This window comes from Grampus griseus, assembly GCF_964374135.1.
Source record: "Grampus griseus genome assembly, chromosome: 20".
Classification (NCBI taxonomy): Eukaryota; Metazoa; Chordata; class Mammalia; order Artiodactyla; family Delphinidae; genus Grampus; species Grampus griseus.
In genome coordinates this window covers 17786510-17804226 of record NC_139014.1, presented here as the reverse complement: position 1 = coordinate 17804226, position 17717 = coordinate 17786510, and the positions used below count along the sequence as shown (strand labels likewise).

General features: G+C 35.7%; 2 protein-coding genes across 12 annotated transcripts in view; one reads left to right on the top strand and one right to left on the bottom strand.

The window, feature by feature from the left end:
* The window catches only part of GPATCH8 (G-patch domain containing 8), a 100439-nt gene that overhangs the window by 17224 nt on the left and 65498 nt on the right, over positions 1-17717 (bottom strand). For all 11 annotated transcript variants that reach the window (XM_082680039.1, XM_082680041.1, XM_082680044.1 and 8 more), the window contains one exon: positions 4915-5058. In XM_082680039.1, coding sequence (XP_082536165.1) covers positions 4915-5058 — 144 coding nt within the window. The remainder of the gene's footprint in view (positions 1-4914; positions 5059-17717) is intronic.
* On the top strand, positions 13989-14521 carry LOC309838800 (large ribosomal subunit protein uL23-like). Its single transcript, XM_082680120.1, has one exon. The coding sequence runs from the start codon at positions 13996-13998 to the stop codon at positions 14464-14466; it is 471 nt and encodes a 156-aa protein (XP_082536246.1). The 5' UTR covers positions 13989-13995; the 3' UTR covers positions 14467-14521.

Here is a 17717-nt window from a genome sequence, read left to right as displayed (position 1 = left end):
CAAAAATGATCATTCCTTCTATCACCAAACAATTTCTCAGAAAATACTTCAATTCAGAAGTATTAGACAAAGTTTAGACAAAGTTAACTAAACCATGTAGTAGTTATAGATTCTATTCTGTACAATTCAGAATAGAGAAATCACTAATGGCTGCTATAGGCTTGATTTGTTTTAGTTCAGTCATTTATAAAGCTCAGGAAACCACTACTTTTACAGATAAAACAGACCTTCGTATTTCTTTTTTTAAAAAATGTACTGAAGTACAGGGGTTTTCATACTGAAGCTACCTTAGCAAAAAGAAGAGGCAGGCTGAAAGCATTCTTTCCTCTGATGGAGATACTGATTCTTTGTACAAGTTAAAGGAATTTCTCAAAGCTGCTTTACAGTACCAGATTTTGATATTGGATTGGACTACCACAGATGGTTTTGAAATTGCAAGGAAATTGTACCCAACACTAAGGAGGAATAAGAAGGCATCTTTTCAATGTGCTACTTCCCTAGTGTCAATGAGAACCTGTGGGAGCCTGTGTGGAAAAGAAGGAAAGGTACAGGCCTGGGTCACAAATTCAAATGTTTAGAGGGATTTGGTAGGTAATGTAATGAGTCTCACAGGCTTATGTAAGAGAAGAGATGAAGTGGAAACCATAACTAATTGGAGAATGAGAACATGCCTTTCTAAAGAGAAGGCAACTAATCAGCTTTACCCAACTGTTATGTTGATATGCAGGCCCAATGTTCTCAGATGTTTCAATTTTTCAAGATAAGCCAAAGCCTGAATGATATAATATCTCATTTTAAAAAGTTGGGAACCAACTGAAATTAAAGGAGAAAAAAACTGACACCACAAAGACCAGGCAAAATACAGCTGACCCTTGAATAACATGAGTGTGAATTGTGCAGATCCACTGATATGTGGATTTTTTTCAACAGTAAATACTATAGTACTATATGATCTGGGGTTGGCTGAATCCACAGATATGGAACCACAGATAGGGAGGAACCTCAGATATGGAGGGCCAACTATAAATCATACACAGATTTTCGACTGCCTGGAAGGGTTGGCACCACTAACCCCCGTGTGGTTCAAGGGTCAATTGTACATCTGTGGGACAATTTGTGATCTCTAGTTTATGTACTGGAGGCTAGTGAGGAGAGCCCCTTAGTGGCACAAATAAAAGAGAGTAAGACTGGAAGAATCCTGAGTGGGTAATAAGGCACCAAGAAAGCAAAAGCAAAACCAAAACACACCAGCATTAAAATAAGGCACCGACCACTGTGCTGCTACAAATTTACCTCTGGGAAAGAGAATATTCTTTGGAGTTTGAAATTTAAACCTTGCAAGACTAAAGAAATGGTTTCCATTGTTATATTCATTAGCAGATATGTTCTTTAAAAAGATATGCAAAATAAAGAGGCACGAAGGTAGAGACGGAAAAATGTTTAGTTTCAAAGTCAACTTTAACTTATAACTAAGCCAACAAAGGTAGAAGATGAATACTAATGTTTATTGAGCACTCAGGCATATCAGAACTAACATATATAAAAATGAATCATACATTGGGTTATCCCTTGAAGAATGGAAGGCTTACCCTTGAAGATTTCAAAATGTATGAAATTATCACTTTTAAAGAGGATTGAACTGCTAAAAAGAGCCAAAATGTCTAATTAGGTTTTTCATCTCTGAAAATCAAGCTGGGTCTTAATATCTGTGTATTAATGACTCTCTTCACAAAATATCTTAGAAAATTTGAGAAAAACGAGTGAATAGTGAGATGTACACAGCACCAAAGGGCAGGGGGATAAAAAATCACCACAAATAAGGGTGACCACATAGCTCCTTTTTGAGAGATTACTTGTGCTTAATAAAGATAAGGGCATGTTCAGGATCCTGCCTACACTAGTAAGTTTACCACTAACATATTATTTCTCTGGAAAATTTTAATGGTGAAAATTTGATGAAAGATGCAAACTAGGGATTACTAATATAGGGTTGAATGTACTTACCTATTATCTCAGATTCATAATAATCCTGTGTGCCTTCCTGGAAGACAAGACAGGGTGTCTTTATGATTTTAGAGCATAAATTTGGAAAATGGTAGGTCCATTTGTATGGTAAGTTCATGTCCGTCAAAGAGGAATGAAAAATAGGACCTACCTCCTCCTCTTAGGGATTACTTAGCTGTGTTGTACCAAGGTCAGTTAAAGTCTCCTTAGAAATTCTAAGGGCAGGGAAAAGTAACTATAAAAAATTCAGTACTGTGCATTTTTTTGTTTATATATTTATAGCATTCTGTTTCAAGATTCTACCACTTGCATTGAGAACAGTATAAAGAAAGATGAAAAGCCTACATTTTAACCAAATAGAGAACACTACCAAAAAACAAACAAAATAACAAACTTATACCACATCTGTTCTTTGTTTAAGAACAGCCCACCTAAGATGGGCTTTTGATCAAGGTGAACAAATAAACTTACATGCATTCATTAATCACACCAGCTAAAGACTTTTTTCCCAGACCAGGGATCACAGATATATTCTATATTAATGGATAAGGTAGTTCAATATAAGAAATCCTTAATTTTGTATTTTCATTTTGATGATAATCTAAAAAGGAGTAATAATAATAAATATTTGAGATCATTTAGATGAGAACACAAAAATGTTTACAACATAACTGGGGACTTAAAATGAAATTGACTGGTTTGTACCAAACAAAGGCCAAACAATACCACAATATCACATGTATTTGAAAGTTTTTCAGTAGTCTTAAGAGAACAGAGTTTCTCAACCTCAGCACTACTGATCAACATTTTGGGCCAGGTAATTCTTTGTTGCAAGGAGCTTTTCTGTGAATTGTAGGATGTTTAGCGGCACACTTAGTCTCTACCCACTAGGTGCCAGTAGCACCATCTCCCTAGTTGTGATAATCAAAAATGTCTCCAGACATTGCCAAGTGTCCCCTGGGGGACAAAATCTCCCCAGATGGAGAATCACTGCAAAAGAGAAAAGTGATGAGAGAACAGAGGCAACACAAGGTGCACAGGAGAATAAACATGTCAAATTCAAATGAATCAGTTGTAATAATTTCTCCTACTCTCAAACTGAGAGCAACATCACTAAAACATTACCATCCATCACATTAATGTTGTCAATACGAATTTTATTAGTTCCGTATTTTTGCTCAGATTTAATTTGTAAATCTGTTTTGCTCTGATAGAATTTTTTCCCCTTAAAAAGCAAGTCTATACATGATTCAACTTTGAATCACACTTTTCCTGGTTCATTTTTTTCTAATTGAAAGGGAAGTCAAGAAACTTCTTTCAACTAAAAATGTAATCTTTCTAATTGTTCTTTTTTGGTGTCTAAAGTTTCCTCTGGAATCTTTTCATTTTTTAAAAAAATTTTATTTTATATTGGAGTATAGTTGATTTATAATGTGTTAGTTTCAGGTGTACAGCAAAGTGATTTAGTTATACATATATCAATTCTTTTAATTTATCATACACAATTCTTAACCGAAGAAATTCTCAAGAGCCCAAAATGGTAGATATGTATTTAGATGCTAAATATCTTTGTTAATTCCTCCAAACAAACAAAACAAAAACAAAACCCCAAATCTGAACTACACACACACCAAAAAGCTGGAAAAGTTACTGGATAAGCAATATTCACTGTTGCATTTGTCTTTCTTGACAGATGATTCTTTGAAGTAGTAAGGTAATTGCTAATATATCTTGTCCATATATATGCTCTCTAGATTTCTCTTCCTCAAATCAAGTAGAGCTGACAATATATTAAAACAATGTCCAAAGTTGTATAAAAAGTTGAAAAGCTGTCTTCAATATAACTCTATCAGTGGAAGAATCTTAAACTGGTTAGGTGTAGTTAAATGTGGAAAAAGTATAAGACCACAACCAGCTTACAAACTATTCCTGTGCCAGTAAAAGAAAACTTAGTCAAAGCTCGCCTTTTATGTGCACTAAAATCTTATGGTTGGTTGGAAGATGAAACAAAGGTAAAAAAAAAAAAAAGTTGGTTTGACAGGTCCAGCTTATGAGAGCATTCCAGTAATGCTCATAAATCTTACAAATTTAACAACTACAACCATTGTATCCCCAAAGACTTAGCAAGTTCTGCTAAAGTCACCTAAGATCAAATGGCTCAAAATTCTTTAATAAGTTAGAATTGTTCTAGAGATGTAAAGATTCATTTCCTCCTTCTAAAATCCCCCAAGGGAATTATTGCCGCCTTCTTTATGCCAGTACTAGTTAGGAATAAGTTCCTTTTCTAAATCAGTGAAAGAAAGAAAAAAAAGAAAGAAAGAAAAGAATAGAATAGAAAAGAAAAGAAAAAGACCATAAAGAAGGTGTAATTCATTTTTCAGCAAGCTCTTCAACATGCAGCATCAGAATTTTCTGTTGAAGTTAAAATAGCATCTAACTTGATTTTCCTCCTCAAAATTTATCTATCCTCCAAGGTATACCAAGTAACAAAATGACTTACTGATAGGAAATAACCAATACAGCATGAATTCTTAGATACAGAAGAGGAAATGACCACAGTCTGAGATAACTATTCAAAGTTTAACAAGTTCAGAAAGGGGGAGAAAGGGAAACAAAGCTCCCAGTGATCCTTAGTTGAAAAATACAAATTTAGAAACCACTCAAAGCCAAAAATTTTATGCACGATTTATGAAGCTCACAATTCTTCACTCTACATACAATCTTGGAAGGATGAGGTCAATGTCAGGACTCTGTCACTGGAGAAAAGTCAAATCAGTCAGATGACCTCAGATAAAGACAGGCAGATACAAGAAACCATAGTCAACAAGTTTTTTGGGGTACACTCATAAAATGCAATAGTTATAACAAATAAAGTATCTTTTTCTTTGTTAGAAATTAACTGTTCCTCACCTGCTTGTGTGCATGATCATAGGAGTTGATATGGTTGTCAAATTCCTGATGTTTCTGATATTGCTTATCACAGAGTTCACAGTAAAAGTTGGCTCTGAGGTCTTCCAACGCTTTGGCAATTGCCTTCTCTTTATCAACATAATCCTGTAAGAACCACAAAATAAAACAAAAAATGACTTGGTAGAGTTTTAAGTGAATGTTATAAAAAAGTAGTCTTCCCTGAAGAGGGAAAAAGGGCTTTTCATAACATTTAATGGTACCAGTTAAAGTCAGAGCAGAAGTAGCAATATGGTGCGGTAATTAGCGTGTGGTTATACTAACGGTTGTCTTCAAACAAAGTTCAGAGTTTAATTTTACTTTCTCTTTTGGCAGTGTGGTGGACTAGATACTGTGGCATTCCCTACTCCTATCCCTGGCTAAAAACCCCTCAACTAACCAGATATATAAAACACAATTTTCACTGCACTGCAGGAACCACAGAGAGAAAAGTAAATCCCCAAGAAGGGCAATCAGAGAAGAAAAAACAAAACAAAATTTAAAAATCAGCTATGACCTGAAACTGAAATCAGAGCTGTGATGGGCAAGTGCTCTCCTTAGGACATGTGGGTGACACTCATGCTTGAGGTTTAAGCAAGGTGGGGGAACTAAACTTGAGAAGCCTCACTAGTAAGGAAAAGAACCTGGAAGTAGGCTGGAAATCCCAGGATCTCTGGGTCTTGGCAGTGGGAATAAAATATATTCTCAGAAAGCATCCTCAATTTTGGTCGCAAATTTTTTCCTAGATTAGGATCAATAAAATATGAGTTACAATCAAAGATTACTATACACACAAAAGGAAATAAATCTATCACAAGCAAGAGTCACAAAAAATAAGCAATAGATTTAGTTCCCAAGAACTCAGATTTTGGAATAGTCTGTTACAGAATATAAAGTAACTATAAAATGTTTAAAATATAAAATGGAATTACAAAAATTAGCAAACATAAAACACTAAAAAATCAAAACCAAAAAAATAGGCAGACTGCAGAAAGAACCAAATGAGATTTTTACAACTGAAAAACCTAATTGTAAAAAATAAACAAAAAAATTCACCAACTATCTAGGGGATGGGTTAAAAGACAGTCAAGATACAGCTCAAAAAAATGTAGCAGGGTGGTGAAAACGTTCTGCTATTAGATTGTAACAATGGTTGCATGACCTTGTGGAATATACTAAAAACCACTGAACTGTACACTTTAAAAGGGTGAGTTTTATAGTAAGTGAATTATATTTCTATTGATATAATGGCTGAGAATTTTTCAGAACTGATGAAAGACATGACTCCGGAGGTACAGGAAGCACAGGTATACCACACAGGCTAAATAAAAATAAGCACCTAGAAACACTCACTGAGTCCCATAACTATGGGAGCAAAGACAATGAAATCATACTACTACCCAGAAAAAAATTAAGGATCACCCACAATCAGATTGACAGAAGATTCAAAAGCAACATCAAAAGATGGAAGATAGTATGCTTTGGTGTGTGAGAGAAAACATTTTCATTTGTATACCAAATGAAAATATTTTTCAGAAATGATGAAATAAAGGTACTTCCAGATAAAAAGAGAATTTACCACCTACAGATTCATTAAAAAGGAACTTCCTAAAGCAGTATTTCTGAAATCATAGATTGTGACCCACTAGTGGGTCATGACATTGATTTCGTAGATTGTAACAGGCAGAAAAAAAGGAGAAAAAAAAAGAGTAGAAAAATACAGAGGATATTTCACATAATAAAGGTTAATACTGTCTTCTAAAACTTTTGTTTCAGTTGTGTTTGTGTGGTTGTAATACTAAAAATATTCTTACTGAGGACTTGAAAGTCACTGTTTTAAGGAAGGAAAATGATGCCAGACAAAAGGTCTGAAATACTAAAAGTAAGTGGTAAGAAATGAAATTAATAAATATACAGATTAATAATCACAACAGTAACAATACCACCTAGCTTGCAGGATGGAAAAGAGTTAAAAAAAAATGCTAGCAGACACAGCCATAGATAATAGGAAAGGGTGTTTGAAATTAAAGCGTTCTAGAGTCCTTCTACTGATTGAGATGGAGTTAACTTTAGACTTTGTTAAATTAAGCATAATTTGTATTAGAATTCCAAGGGTTGTTATCAGAAAAATAGGAGTAGCAAAGGGGGAAAGATTAAGATAACTTCAATTTTATAAAGGTAAGACAGACAACAAAAAACAGGAAAATAGAAAGTAAAAAGATGTAAGAAACAGATTTATAAGTAATCACAAGAAATGTAAAGTATTAAAATAAAATACTGTCAGAAAAACAAATCCAACTACATGCTGATTATAAGAGATATCCCTAAAACATGAGGACTTAGAAAGTTGAAAGTTAAAGGACAGAAAACGATATGCCAGGCAAGTTACTAACCACAAGAAGCTGGAGTAACTATTAACGTTCAACTTTTTAGACTTTATAGCAAAAAGCATTACTTGAGACTGTGGCCAGCTATGCGGTTAAACACTACAAGATTATTCTCCAAATAAGATGCACTGCTAATTTTGAAAAGCCAACACAGATATGTTGGTCATCTATTAGTCTTAATGAGGTTTTGGCTCAAAACTGTGGGACTGATCCAAAGAAGTGGTCCAATTTGCCTCAGCAGTTCCACTTAAAAACTAGACATCTCAAAGCAAGTTGAGAATATTCATTTGCTATAAAGCAGCACAGAAGAATGAGAAGGGGAAAGGAATGATAAATGATTCCTTGCTAGCCTTCTACAGCAGGGTAGATAAGTAGCTCCTTCTAGTTAACAGACCTAAAGATAAATCTCATTTCAAAGGCTCTACAATCTGCCTTTCTTTTATTCAGTTTAGTATCTTTTGGATACACTTTCAAAGCATCTCTATCATCTAACATCTCTCCACTATTTCTCACATGAGCTATTTAATCAGTATGCAAAAGAAGGCTGATGTATTTTGTGGAATGCCAGTATTGAACTCATTTGGATAAATTAGTTAAAATTGAAAAGTGAATATATAACACATTACGATTTTTTTCCCTATTCGATCCTTCTCAATAGTTTTCTCTCAGCAACCTGGGCAATTTTATGTTGTCTGGCTATTAAGCTCCGCAATGGGAGAGGCCACAACAGTGAGAGGCCCGCGTACCGCAAAAACAGAAAACAAAAAAACCACATACAATCCAATTAAATATTGATTATAAGAGATTCTTTATTGCATCTCAAGTCTTTCAAAGGGAATCACATTCTTTCTTTCTTAAATACTTTCTTTGAAATTTCTTTTAGAAGAGTCTTCTGGTGGCAAATTTTATCCAAAAATTTATCTATTTTTAATCTCTACTCTTTTTTTTTTTGCGGTATGCGGGCCTCTCACCATTGTGGCCTCTCCCGTTGCAGAGCACAGGCTCCGGACGCGCAGGCTGAGCGGCCATGGCTCACGGGCCCAGCCGCTCTGTGGCATGTGGGATCTTCCCGGACCAGGGCACGAACCCGTGTCCCCTGCATCGGCAGGTGGACTCTCAACCACTGCGCAACCAGGGAAGCCCTAATCTCTACTCTCAAAGATATTTTTGCTGGGTGTGCAATTCTAGGTTGATGGTTGTTTGCTCTGAGCACATTCAACATTCCATTAGATTATAACAGAATTGACACTGTATTCTGACTTCCATGTTACTACAACAGTTCTTCAAAGATTGTGTATTTTTTATGGTATTGTACAGTTTTACCAGGACGTGTCTACATGTAGACTTCTTTTTTATCTTGCTCGAGATTCATTAGGCTTCCTGAATTTGTGAGTTGTGTCTTTCATCAAATTCTGGGATCTCCTCTTTGAACACTGCCTCTGCCCTATTCTTTTTCTTTCTTTCGTTCTGGAACTCTGTCTAGACACATTAGAGCTTCTCATTCTTTATCATCTAACTCTTCACGTATTTTCCATTTCTCTCTCTTTCTTTCTTGCCCTCCCTCTCTCCATTTTTTCCTGCATCCTGATACTTCTTCAGATGTGTTACAATTTAATATTCAACTCTGTGCAAAATGCTATTAAATTCTCCCATTGAGTTTTTATATGGTCTCTTGCCCTTTACTCATGATCTCAATCCCTTTTTATTCTTAAACATATTAAATATGCTTGTTTTACACACTGTAATCTGAGCTGACAACTCCAATATCTTAAGTCTTAAGGGGTCTGACTCTACTCTTCTTTTTTCTCCATTAACTCTAGCCCATAGTGTCTAGTTTCTCAGTTGGATTTGTGATATGACTATGATCTTCTGTTTTGGGGAGCTTTATCTAGGATTTCTTTTCTTTTTTTTTTTTTGGCTGCGTGGCTTAGTTCCCCAACCAGGGTGTGAACCCAGGCCACGGCAGTGAAAGCGCTGAGTCCTAACCACTGGACCACCAGGGAAATCCCTAGCTAGGAGTTTTTTGAAGCCTAACTTGTTCTAAAGAAGTTTGAATTTTCTTCTTCCCAAGGGCCTGAGACCACTTTACCATATATTTCATTTACTCTTAAAATGTCATAATTTTATGTCCCACTAAAAAAAGAAAAGAAAAAACTTCTCAGCCATCATCTCTTGGAATCTATCCCATTTCTCTCTCCTGTTGGGACTTTAGTAATATTGTATTAAGCTGTCTGGATATTACCCCATTGATCTTGGATAGTCTGTTCTGTTTTTTTACTTTTTCTTTCAACTTCAGTTTGGATAATTTATATTGACTTGTCTTCAAATTTACTGATTCTATCTTCTGCTGTGTCTAGTCTGCTGATAAGCTCATGGAGAGAATTCTTCATCTCTGATACTGTGTTTTTCCTTTCTCCCTGGGTGATTTAATCCATTTCCGTGACTTCATCAATATGCTAGACATCCCCAGTCCAATTATTTCTTGCTGAGATCAACAAAAGAATGCAGAAATAAAGAGGAAAAGAAGTGGGGAAAAGGGAGGTGGAAAAAATAGAAAGGACAAAATGAGATGGCAGATTTAAATCCAAATATACTGGAAATGACACTACCTATATTTAGATTAAATACTCCAATTAAGAGAGACTGGGGTGGGGGGAAAGATATTGGAAGACTAGATAAAACACCTACAAATAATCCAACTAAATGTTGATTATAAAAGCTAAAAGAGGGGCTTCCCTGGTGGCGCAGTGGTGAGAGTCCGCCTGCCGATGCAGGGGACATGGGTTCGTGCCCCAGTCCGGGAAGATCCCACATGCCGCGGAGCGGCTGGGCCCGTGAGCCATGGCCGCTGAGCCTGCGCATCCGGAGCCTGTGCTCCGCAACGGGAGACGCCACAAGGGTGAGAGGCCCGCGTAACACAAAAAAAAAAAAAAAAAAAAAAAAAAGGCTAAAAGAAAAAGGGTGGAAAAAGACATCAGAAAATACACTAACCAAAATAAAGCTATCAAAATTGATATCAGACAAAAGAAACTTTAAGGCAAAAATATCACTTTATAATAACAGGCTCAATCTATTAACAATTATAAAGTTGTATGCAGCTTCAAAATATATAAGCAAAAATGCCAAAGCTATAAGAAGAAATGGAAAAATCCACCATCAGTGGGAGATTAACATTCCTCTCTCAGTAACTGATAGTTCAAGCAAGCAAAAAAATTTAGTAAGAGTATAGCTGATTCAAGGAATACAATTAACAGTCTCAAAACAAATAGGATATGTGTAAAACTGCAGCCAACAACTAGAGGATACATATTCTTTTCAAGTAAACAGAGCATTTAAGAAAACTGACCACTTTAACACATATCAAACAACTGGTATTATTCTCTGTATTACAATTAAATTAGAAGTCAGTAATACAATAATCAGGGGAAAAAACAGGCACATATTTGAAAATTAAGAAATACTTTTAAATAACTTAGTAAAGAAGAAATCATAATCAAGTAGAAAATATTTCAAACTGAGAGATAAAAATGACACACCTCAACTCCTAAGATGTAGCTGAAATGGTAACACTGAAGTGAAATGGGAGGGGAGGGGGAAAGGGAGGTAGAGGGTGGAAGCAAGGAAAAGGAAGGAAGGGAAGGAGGGAGGCAAGGACGGTGTAAAAACTGGAAAAGATGGTGCTGAAATGTCACTATCTGCAGACAATATGTACAAAATCCAACAAACTCTTCAGATAATAAACTTACCAAACACTAGTAATGGAAGCTTGCTGGATACATAAAAAACAAACTAACAGAAAACAACAATACCAGGATTTCTGGTATGAATGTGGCAACACAGGAAAACAACTTTCTTTTTCTCTTGAATACCACACAAAAGCAAAATAGTGATATGATCTGGAGAATGAGAAAAGGCATAAGAGAAGTATGTGAGGAGAAATGAAGCAGAAGCCATTCAAGGCCAAGTGAGCAGTGAAAAAAGGCCAGCAGTAGCAGATTTTCAGAAAATGACAGCAAAAACATACTTCAAGTATGATAAACGGCTCACTTGAAGTGATACACCTACATCTCTTGCACTCATCAAGAATTTCTGAGATCTAGAAAAAGCAGAGGGAAGAACTTGGATTGGAGCAATGGGAGACATCCCTTCAAACATACAAATATCCAAATCCCTTCAAATATACAGGCCAAAAACCCAAAACCAAAACAAAATACCCCCACCACATGCCTTGATCTACATGTTGAAGGGGCACATTTTGTGCCAATGAAAACAGTCCCAAAACAGTGGTCATAATCAACACTGCAGTAAAGTTATTGAATCTTAAAGGTAAAGAAAGACTCCTCTGAGCAGCTAGGTAAAACCATCAAAGGGAGAAATTAGCCCAGCCTTCAATTTCTTCAGGATTATATTCAATTCCTTCAGGATTATATTCAATTCCAGAAGCCAGTGGTACAACACTACAAGATATCTAAGGAAAGAAAGTATTAACCAAGGATTTTGTAATGTACATATATTTATATATGTGATTGAATTATTTTTATAGGTTCATATAACATATGAGATTATATAATCTCATATTATAAATATATAATATAAAATATAATCTCATATATTATATATATTTTATATATATAAATAATTCAGGAAATATTGTTTGTACAACCCCCTTTAAAGAAGTTACTAGGAAATAAACAGCAGAAGTGATGAGGAAAAACTCAACAGAAGGACTGGAAGGCTGCTTTGAATACATTTACATGTAGAATTGAGGTTAAAAGAAGTGGGGCTACTAGGGTATCAGATTACAATGTACATGTTACACGCCCTCACAAGAAAGAAATGGTATAACTAATATAAGATGGGGAGGGTGGTAGAGATAAGTAAATGGGAATTAGAATTTGCCTTTCGTTACAACTATAATAGACGTAAAAAAGAACTCCATTTAAAACTGAAAATTATGTAAGTATTATACAACCATATTTAATTGTATGCTACATACACACTAAGTTTACTGATATTAGGTGGTAGACGAAATGAAAGGGAGGAAGAGAGGAAACAAGGAAACTTTCTCCTGCTTACAGTATGAAAATGATGGATACTCTCTAAAAGAAATAAAGAACGAAAGGTAATTTTATTAAGTTATAAAGGTAATTAAAACAAAAATATAATCCAACCTATATCCACCTATCTATATCTATCCATCTATCTATAGCTTTATCTACCTTACACTCAGAGGAGAAAAACAGAGCACAGAGTCAGCGACTTGAAAAGATAAATATGAACTAAACATATCTGTCACATAAAATATAAAATATTAACTAAAAAAAATTTTTCATACTGTAACACAAAGCAAAACCCAACTCTATGATGATCATAAGAGGCACATTCAAAACAGGGTGATTCAGAAAGACTCAAAAGGATGGAGACATACTAAGCAATACATATACAAAAAATGAAAGCAGGAGTCAGGGTTTTTCAATCAAGGTAGAATTTACATTAAAAGCTTTAAACAAGATAAAGGTACATAATGTCAATGAGGTCAACTCATGGTATCTAAAAATCTTAATATCTAACTATCATAATCTAGCAGCAACATCCATAAAACAGAAATTAGAGGAGATTCAAGGGAAACACATGAACATACTAAAGCAAGGAGACTCAAATCATCTCATTACATGACAGGTCAAAGAGATAAAAAATAAACAAGGATACAGAACACCTTAAGGATATTTTAACACAGTTATGTGCCTGAAAATAGGGCATACATCTTTTATAAAAGTACTCATAGAACACTCACCCCAAAAGACCCTACTAGGCTACAGAGGAAACCATAATAAATCCCCCAAAGAAGAAATAATATGAGCAACATATATGAACACAGTACAATGAAACTGGGAATTAACATTTTTAAAAAGGCCTTTCTACAAATCTGAAACTAGAATATCTAGGGAAAAAATGATAAGGACAACATTATATATCAATATACACAGGCTACAGGTGAAGCAGTGTTTAGGAAAAACACACAGGTTTAACTACTTTAAAGCAATCAAATAATAACAAATAAAAGCCATACCCTGGATAAACTCTCATACGTGTATACCAGGAAATATATGAATCCATTTATATAAAAGTCAAAAACAGTTAAATTAAACAATACACATTTAGGGATATGAAACACATGGTAAAACCATCTTAAAAAGGAAGAGAAAATAAAAGAGTTGATAACACTTTCTAATTCATTCCATGAGACCAGTATTACCCTGATACAAAGACATCACAAGAAAACTACAGACTAACATCTCTTATAAATATAGATGCAAAAATCCTGAACAAAATGCTAGCAAACCAAATCCAGCAGCATACTAAAAAGATTATACACCATGACCATGACCAAGTAGGATCTATCCCAGGAATGCAAGGTGGTTCAACATATGAAAATGAAATCTATATAATATACGACATTAATGGGGGTGGGGGGAACCTCATGTTATTTTTTTCATAGATGCAAAAACAGCATTTGACAAAATGTATCACCCTTTCATAAGAAAAACACTCAACAAACTACAAATAGAAGGGAACTTCCTCAATCTGATAAGGGCATCTATGAAAACCCCCCAGCTAACATCATACTTAAAAGTTAAAGACCCCCCTTTTCACGAAGATGGCGCCGAAAGCGAAGAAGGAAGTCCCTGCCCCTCCCAAAGCCGAAGCCAAAGCAAAGGCTTTGAAGGCCAAGAAAGCAGTGCTGAAAGGCGTACACAGCCACAAAAAAAAGAAGATCCGGACGTCACCCACCTTCCGACGGCCCAAAACACTGCGGCTCAGGAGGCAGCCCAAATATCCTCGGAAGAGCGCCCCTAGGAGAAACAAGCTTGACCACTATGCCATCATCAAGTTCCCCCTCATCACCGAGTCAGCCATGAAGAAAATAGAAAACAACAACACACTGGTGTTCACTGTGGATGTCAAGGCTAACAAGCACCAAATTAAACAGGCTGTGAAGAAGCTCTATGACATTGACGTGGCTAAGGTCAACACCCTGATCAGGCCTGATGGAGAGAAGAAGGCATATGTTCGACTGGCTCCTGACTATGACGCTTTGGATGTTGCCAACAAAATTGGGATCATCTAAACTGAGTCCAGCTGACTAATTCAAAATATAAAAGTTTTCACTTAAAAAAAAAAAAGTTAAAGACTGAAAGCTTGCCCATTAAAATCAGAACAAAGATGTCTCTTCCCCTCTACGACAGAGCTATCTGCTCTTGTCATTTCTACTCAACATTATATTGGAAGTTCTAAGCAGGGCGATTAGACATGTTAAAAAAAAAAAAAAAAAGGCATCCAGATGGGAAAGCAGACGGGAGAAAGAAGAAGTAAAGCTATCTTTTTTCACAGATGATATGGTATTATATGTAATAAACCCTAAAGAATTCACCAAAAAAACCTACTAGAGCTGCTAAATGAGTTTAGCAAAGTTGTAGGATACAAGATCAATATAAAAATATCACAGTAGCATAAAAAATGAGAATTCTTAGGATTAAATTTAACAAAAGAAACAGAGCTTAAAAAAAACATTATTGAAAGAAATAAAGAAGACGTAAATAAATGAAAAAACATCCTATGTTCATGGACTGGAAGACTTAACATTGTTAAGATGGCAATACTCCCCAAACTGATCTACTGATTCAACATAATCTTTATCAGAATCCCAGCTGACTTCTTTGTAGAAATTGACAAGCTGATTCTAAAATTCACATAGGATTACAAGGGACCAAGAACAGCCAAAACAATCCTGAAAATGAATAAAGTAGAAGGGCTCACACTTCTCAATTGCAAAACTTGTTACAAAGCAACAGTAATCAAGAGAGTGTTACTGCAAAGACATAAAGATCAATGGAATATACCAATAATTGAGAGGAAAAACCCCATATATTTATGGTCAACTGATTTTCGAATGGCCAAGACCATTCAATGGGGATAAAATAGTCTTTTCAACAAATAGTGCTGGGACAACTAGGTAGGCACATGCAAAAGACTGAATTTGGACCCCCTACCAAACATGACATATAAAATTTTTAAAAATAAATTTATTTATTTATGGCTGTGTTGGGTCTTCGTTGCTGTGCGTGGGCTTTCTCTAGTTGCAGGTGAGCGGGGGCTACTCTTCGTTGTGGTACGCGGGCTTCTCATTGCCGTGGCTTCTCTTGTTGCAGAGCACAGGCTCTAGGCGCGCAGGCTTCAGTAGTTGTGGCACACGGGCTTAGTTGCTCCACCACATGTGGAATCTTCCCAGACCAGGGCTCGAACCCGTGTCCCTTGCATTGGCAGGCAGATTCTTAACCACTCCGCCAACAGGGAAGCCCACATGACATATAAAAATTAATTCAAAATATATCAAAGACCTAAATGTTAAGAGCTAAAACTATAAAACTCTTAGAAGGAAGCATAGGTGTAACTTTTCATGGCCTTGGATTAGGCAATGGGTTCTTAAATATGACATCAAAAACACCGGCAACAAAAGAAACAAAGATAAAATGGACTTCATCAAATTTTAAAACTCTGAGCACCAAAGGGCATTATCAAGTGAAATGACAACAAAAAGTGGAAGAAAATATTTGCAAGTCATACACCTGACAAGGGACTCATTCCAGAATTCATATAGAATTCTTATAACGCAACAATAAAAGGACAGCCCAATTTAAAAAATAGGCAAAAGATCTGAAGACATTTCTCCAAAGAACATAGTTAAAAAGGCCAATAAGGGGCTTCCCTGGTGGCGCAGTGGTTGGGAGTCCGCCTGCCAATGCAGGGGACATGGGTTCGTGCCCTGGTCCAGGAAGATCCCACATGCCGCGGAGCGGCTAGGCCCATGAGCCATGGCTGATGAGCCTGCGCGTCCGGAGGCTGTGCTCTGCAACGGGAGAGGCCACAACAGTGAGAGGCCCGTGTACAGCAAAAAAAAAAAAAAAAAGGCCAATAAGCACATGAAAATATGCTCAACCAAAACCACAAGAAGGTACTACTACTTCACACCTACTAGGATGGCTATAATAGAAAAGACAGAAAACAATAAGTGTTGATGAGAATGTAGAGAAATTGTAACTCTCATATAGTACGAGTGAGAAAACAAAATGGTGCAACCATTTGTGGAAAAGAGTCTGGCGGTTCCTTAAAAGTTAAACACTGAGTTACCATATAACTAGCAATGCCATTCCTAGGTATATACAAAAGAGAATTGAAAAATATATTCACACAAAAACTTGTACAAGATATTCAAAGCAGCATTATTCATAACAGCCAAAAAGTGGAAACAACTCATATGTCCATTAACTGATGAATAATTAAACAAACTAGTATATTCATACAATGCAATATTATTCAGCCCTAAAAAGGAGTAAAGTACTGATACATGCTATTTATATGGATGAACTTTGAAAACGTTATGCTAAGTAAAAGAAGTCAGATACAAAAGGCCACATATTGAATGATTTAATTTATATGAAATGTCCAGAATAGGCAAATGTATAGAGACAGAAAGTGGTTGCTGGGGGATGGAGAAGAGGGGGAATGAGGAATGACTGCTAAAGGGTACAAGGTTTCTTCTTGGGGTGATGTAAATGTTCTGGAATTAGTGGTGACAGTTGTACAACATTGTGAATATGCTAAGTCACTAAACTCTGTATTATATAATGGTTAAAACGGTGAATTTTATCTCAACAACAGCAAAAACCTACCTGAAAAATTGCAAGTGAATGATAAACACAAAATCCAGGACAGTGCTTACCTCTGAAGGAGGAAGAAATGGGACGGGATCATAAAGTTATGGATAATGTTCTTCTTAAACTGAACAGAAGACACACAAGTGTCTGTAGTTACTCTTCATATCTTACACATATTTTTTAAATATCTTATCAATATTTAACAAGATACTAAGGGTATCAAAACGGGACTGCAGTTTTTGTTTTTGTTTTCAGTTAAAAGCATGGGTAAAGCTATTTGCTTTAAAACTATGTACAACTTTCATAAAAATGAAAATTAAAAAAAAAAAGAATAGAAGGCAGTGAATGTAGAGACTATCCTTTCAGAATTTTGGTTCTTAAGACAAGTAAAAAGAAAAGATGGCAGTTACAGAGAGTAAGAGTCAACAGAGTTAGGGTTTTTTTTTGTAATTTTAGTGGTTCTTTTCCCCCAAGAATGTGTGAGCATGTTTATTGGTGATAGGAAATGAATGAGTGCAAAGTGAGTTTGCCAAGATAGGAAAAAAGATGTAAGGTCCTTGATAATACAGAGAGGATTAGGATCCAGAATTCAGATGTAGTTAGGAATTTTCATTTGACAGATTATGAAACAAGGGAGAAATATTTAAGGATGGGAAGAGGTAGA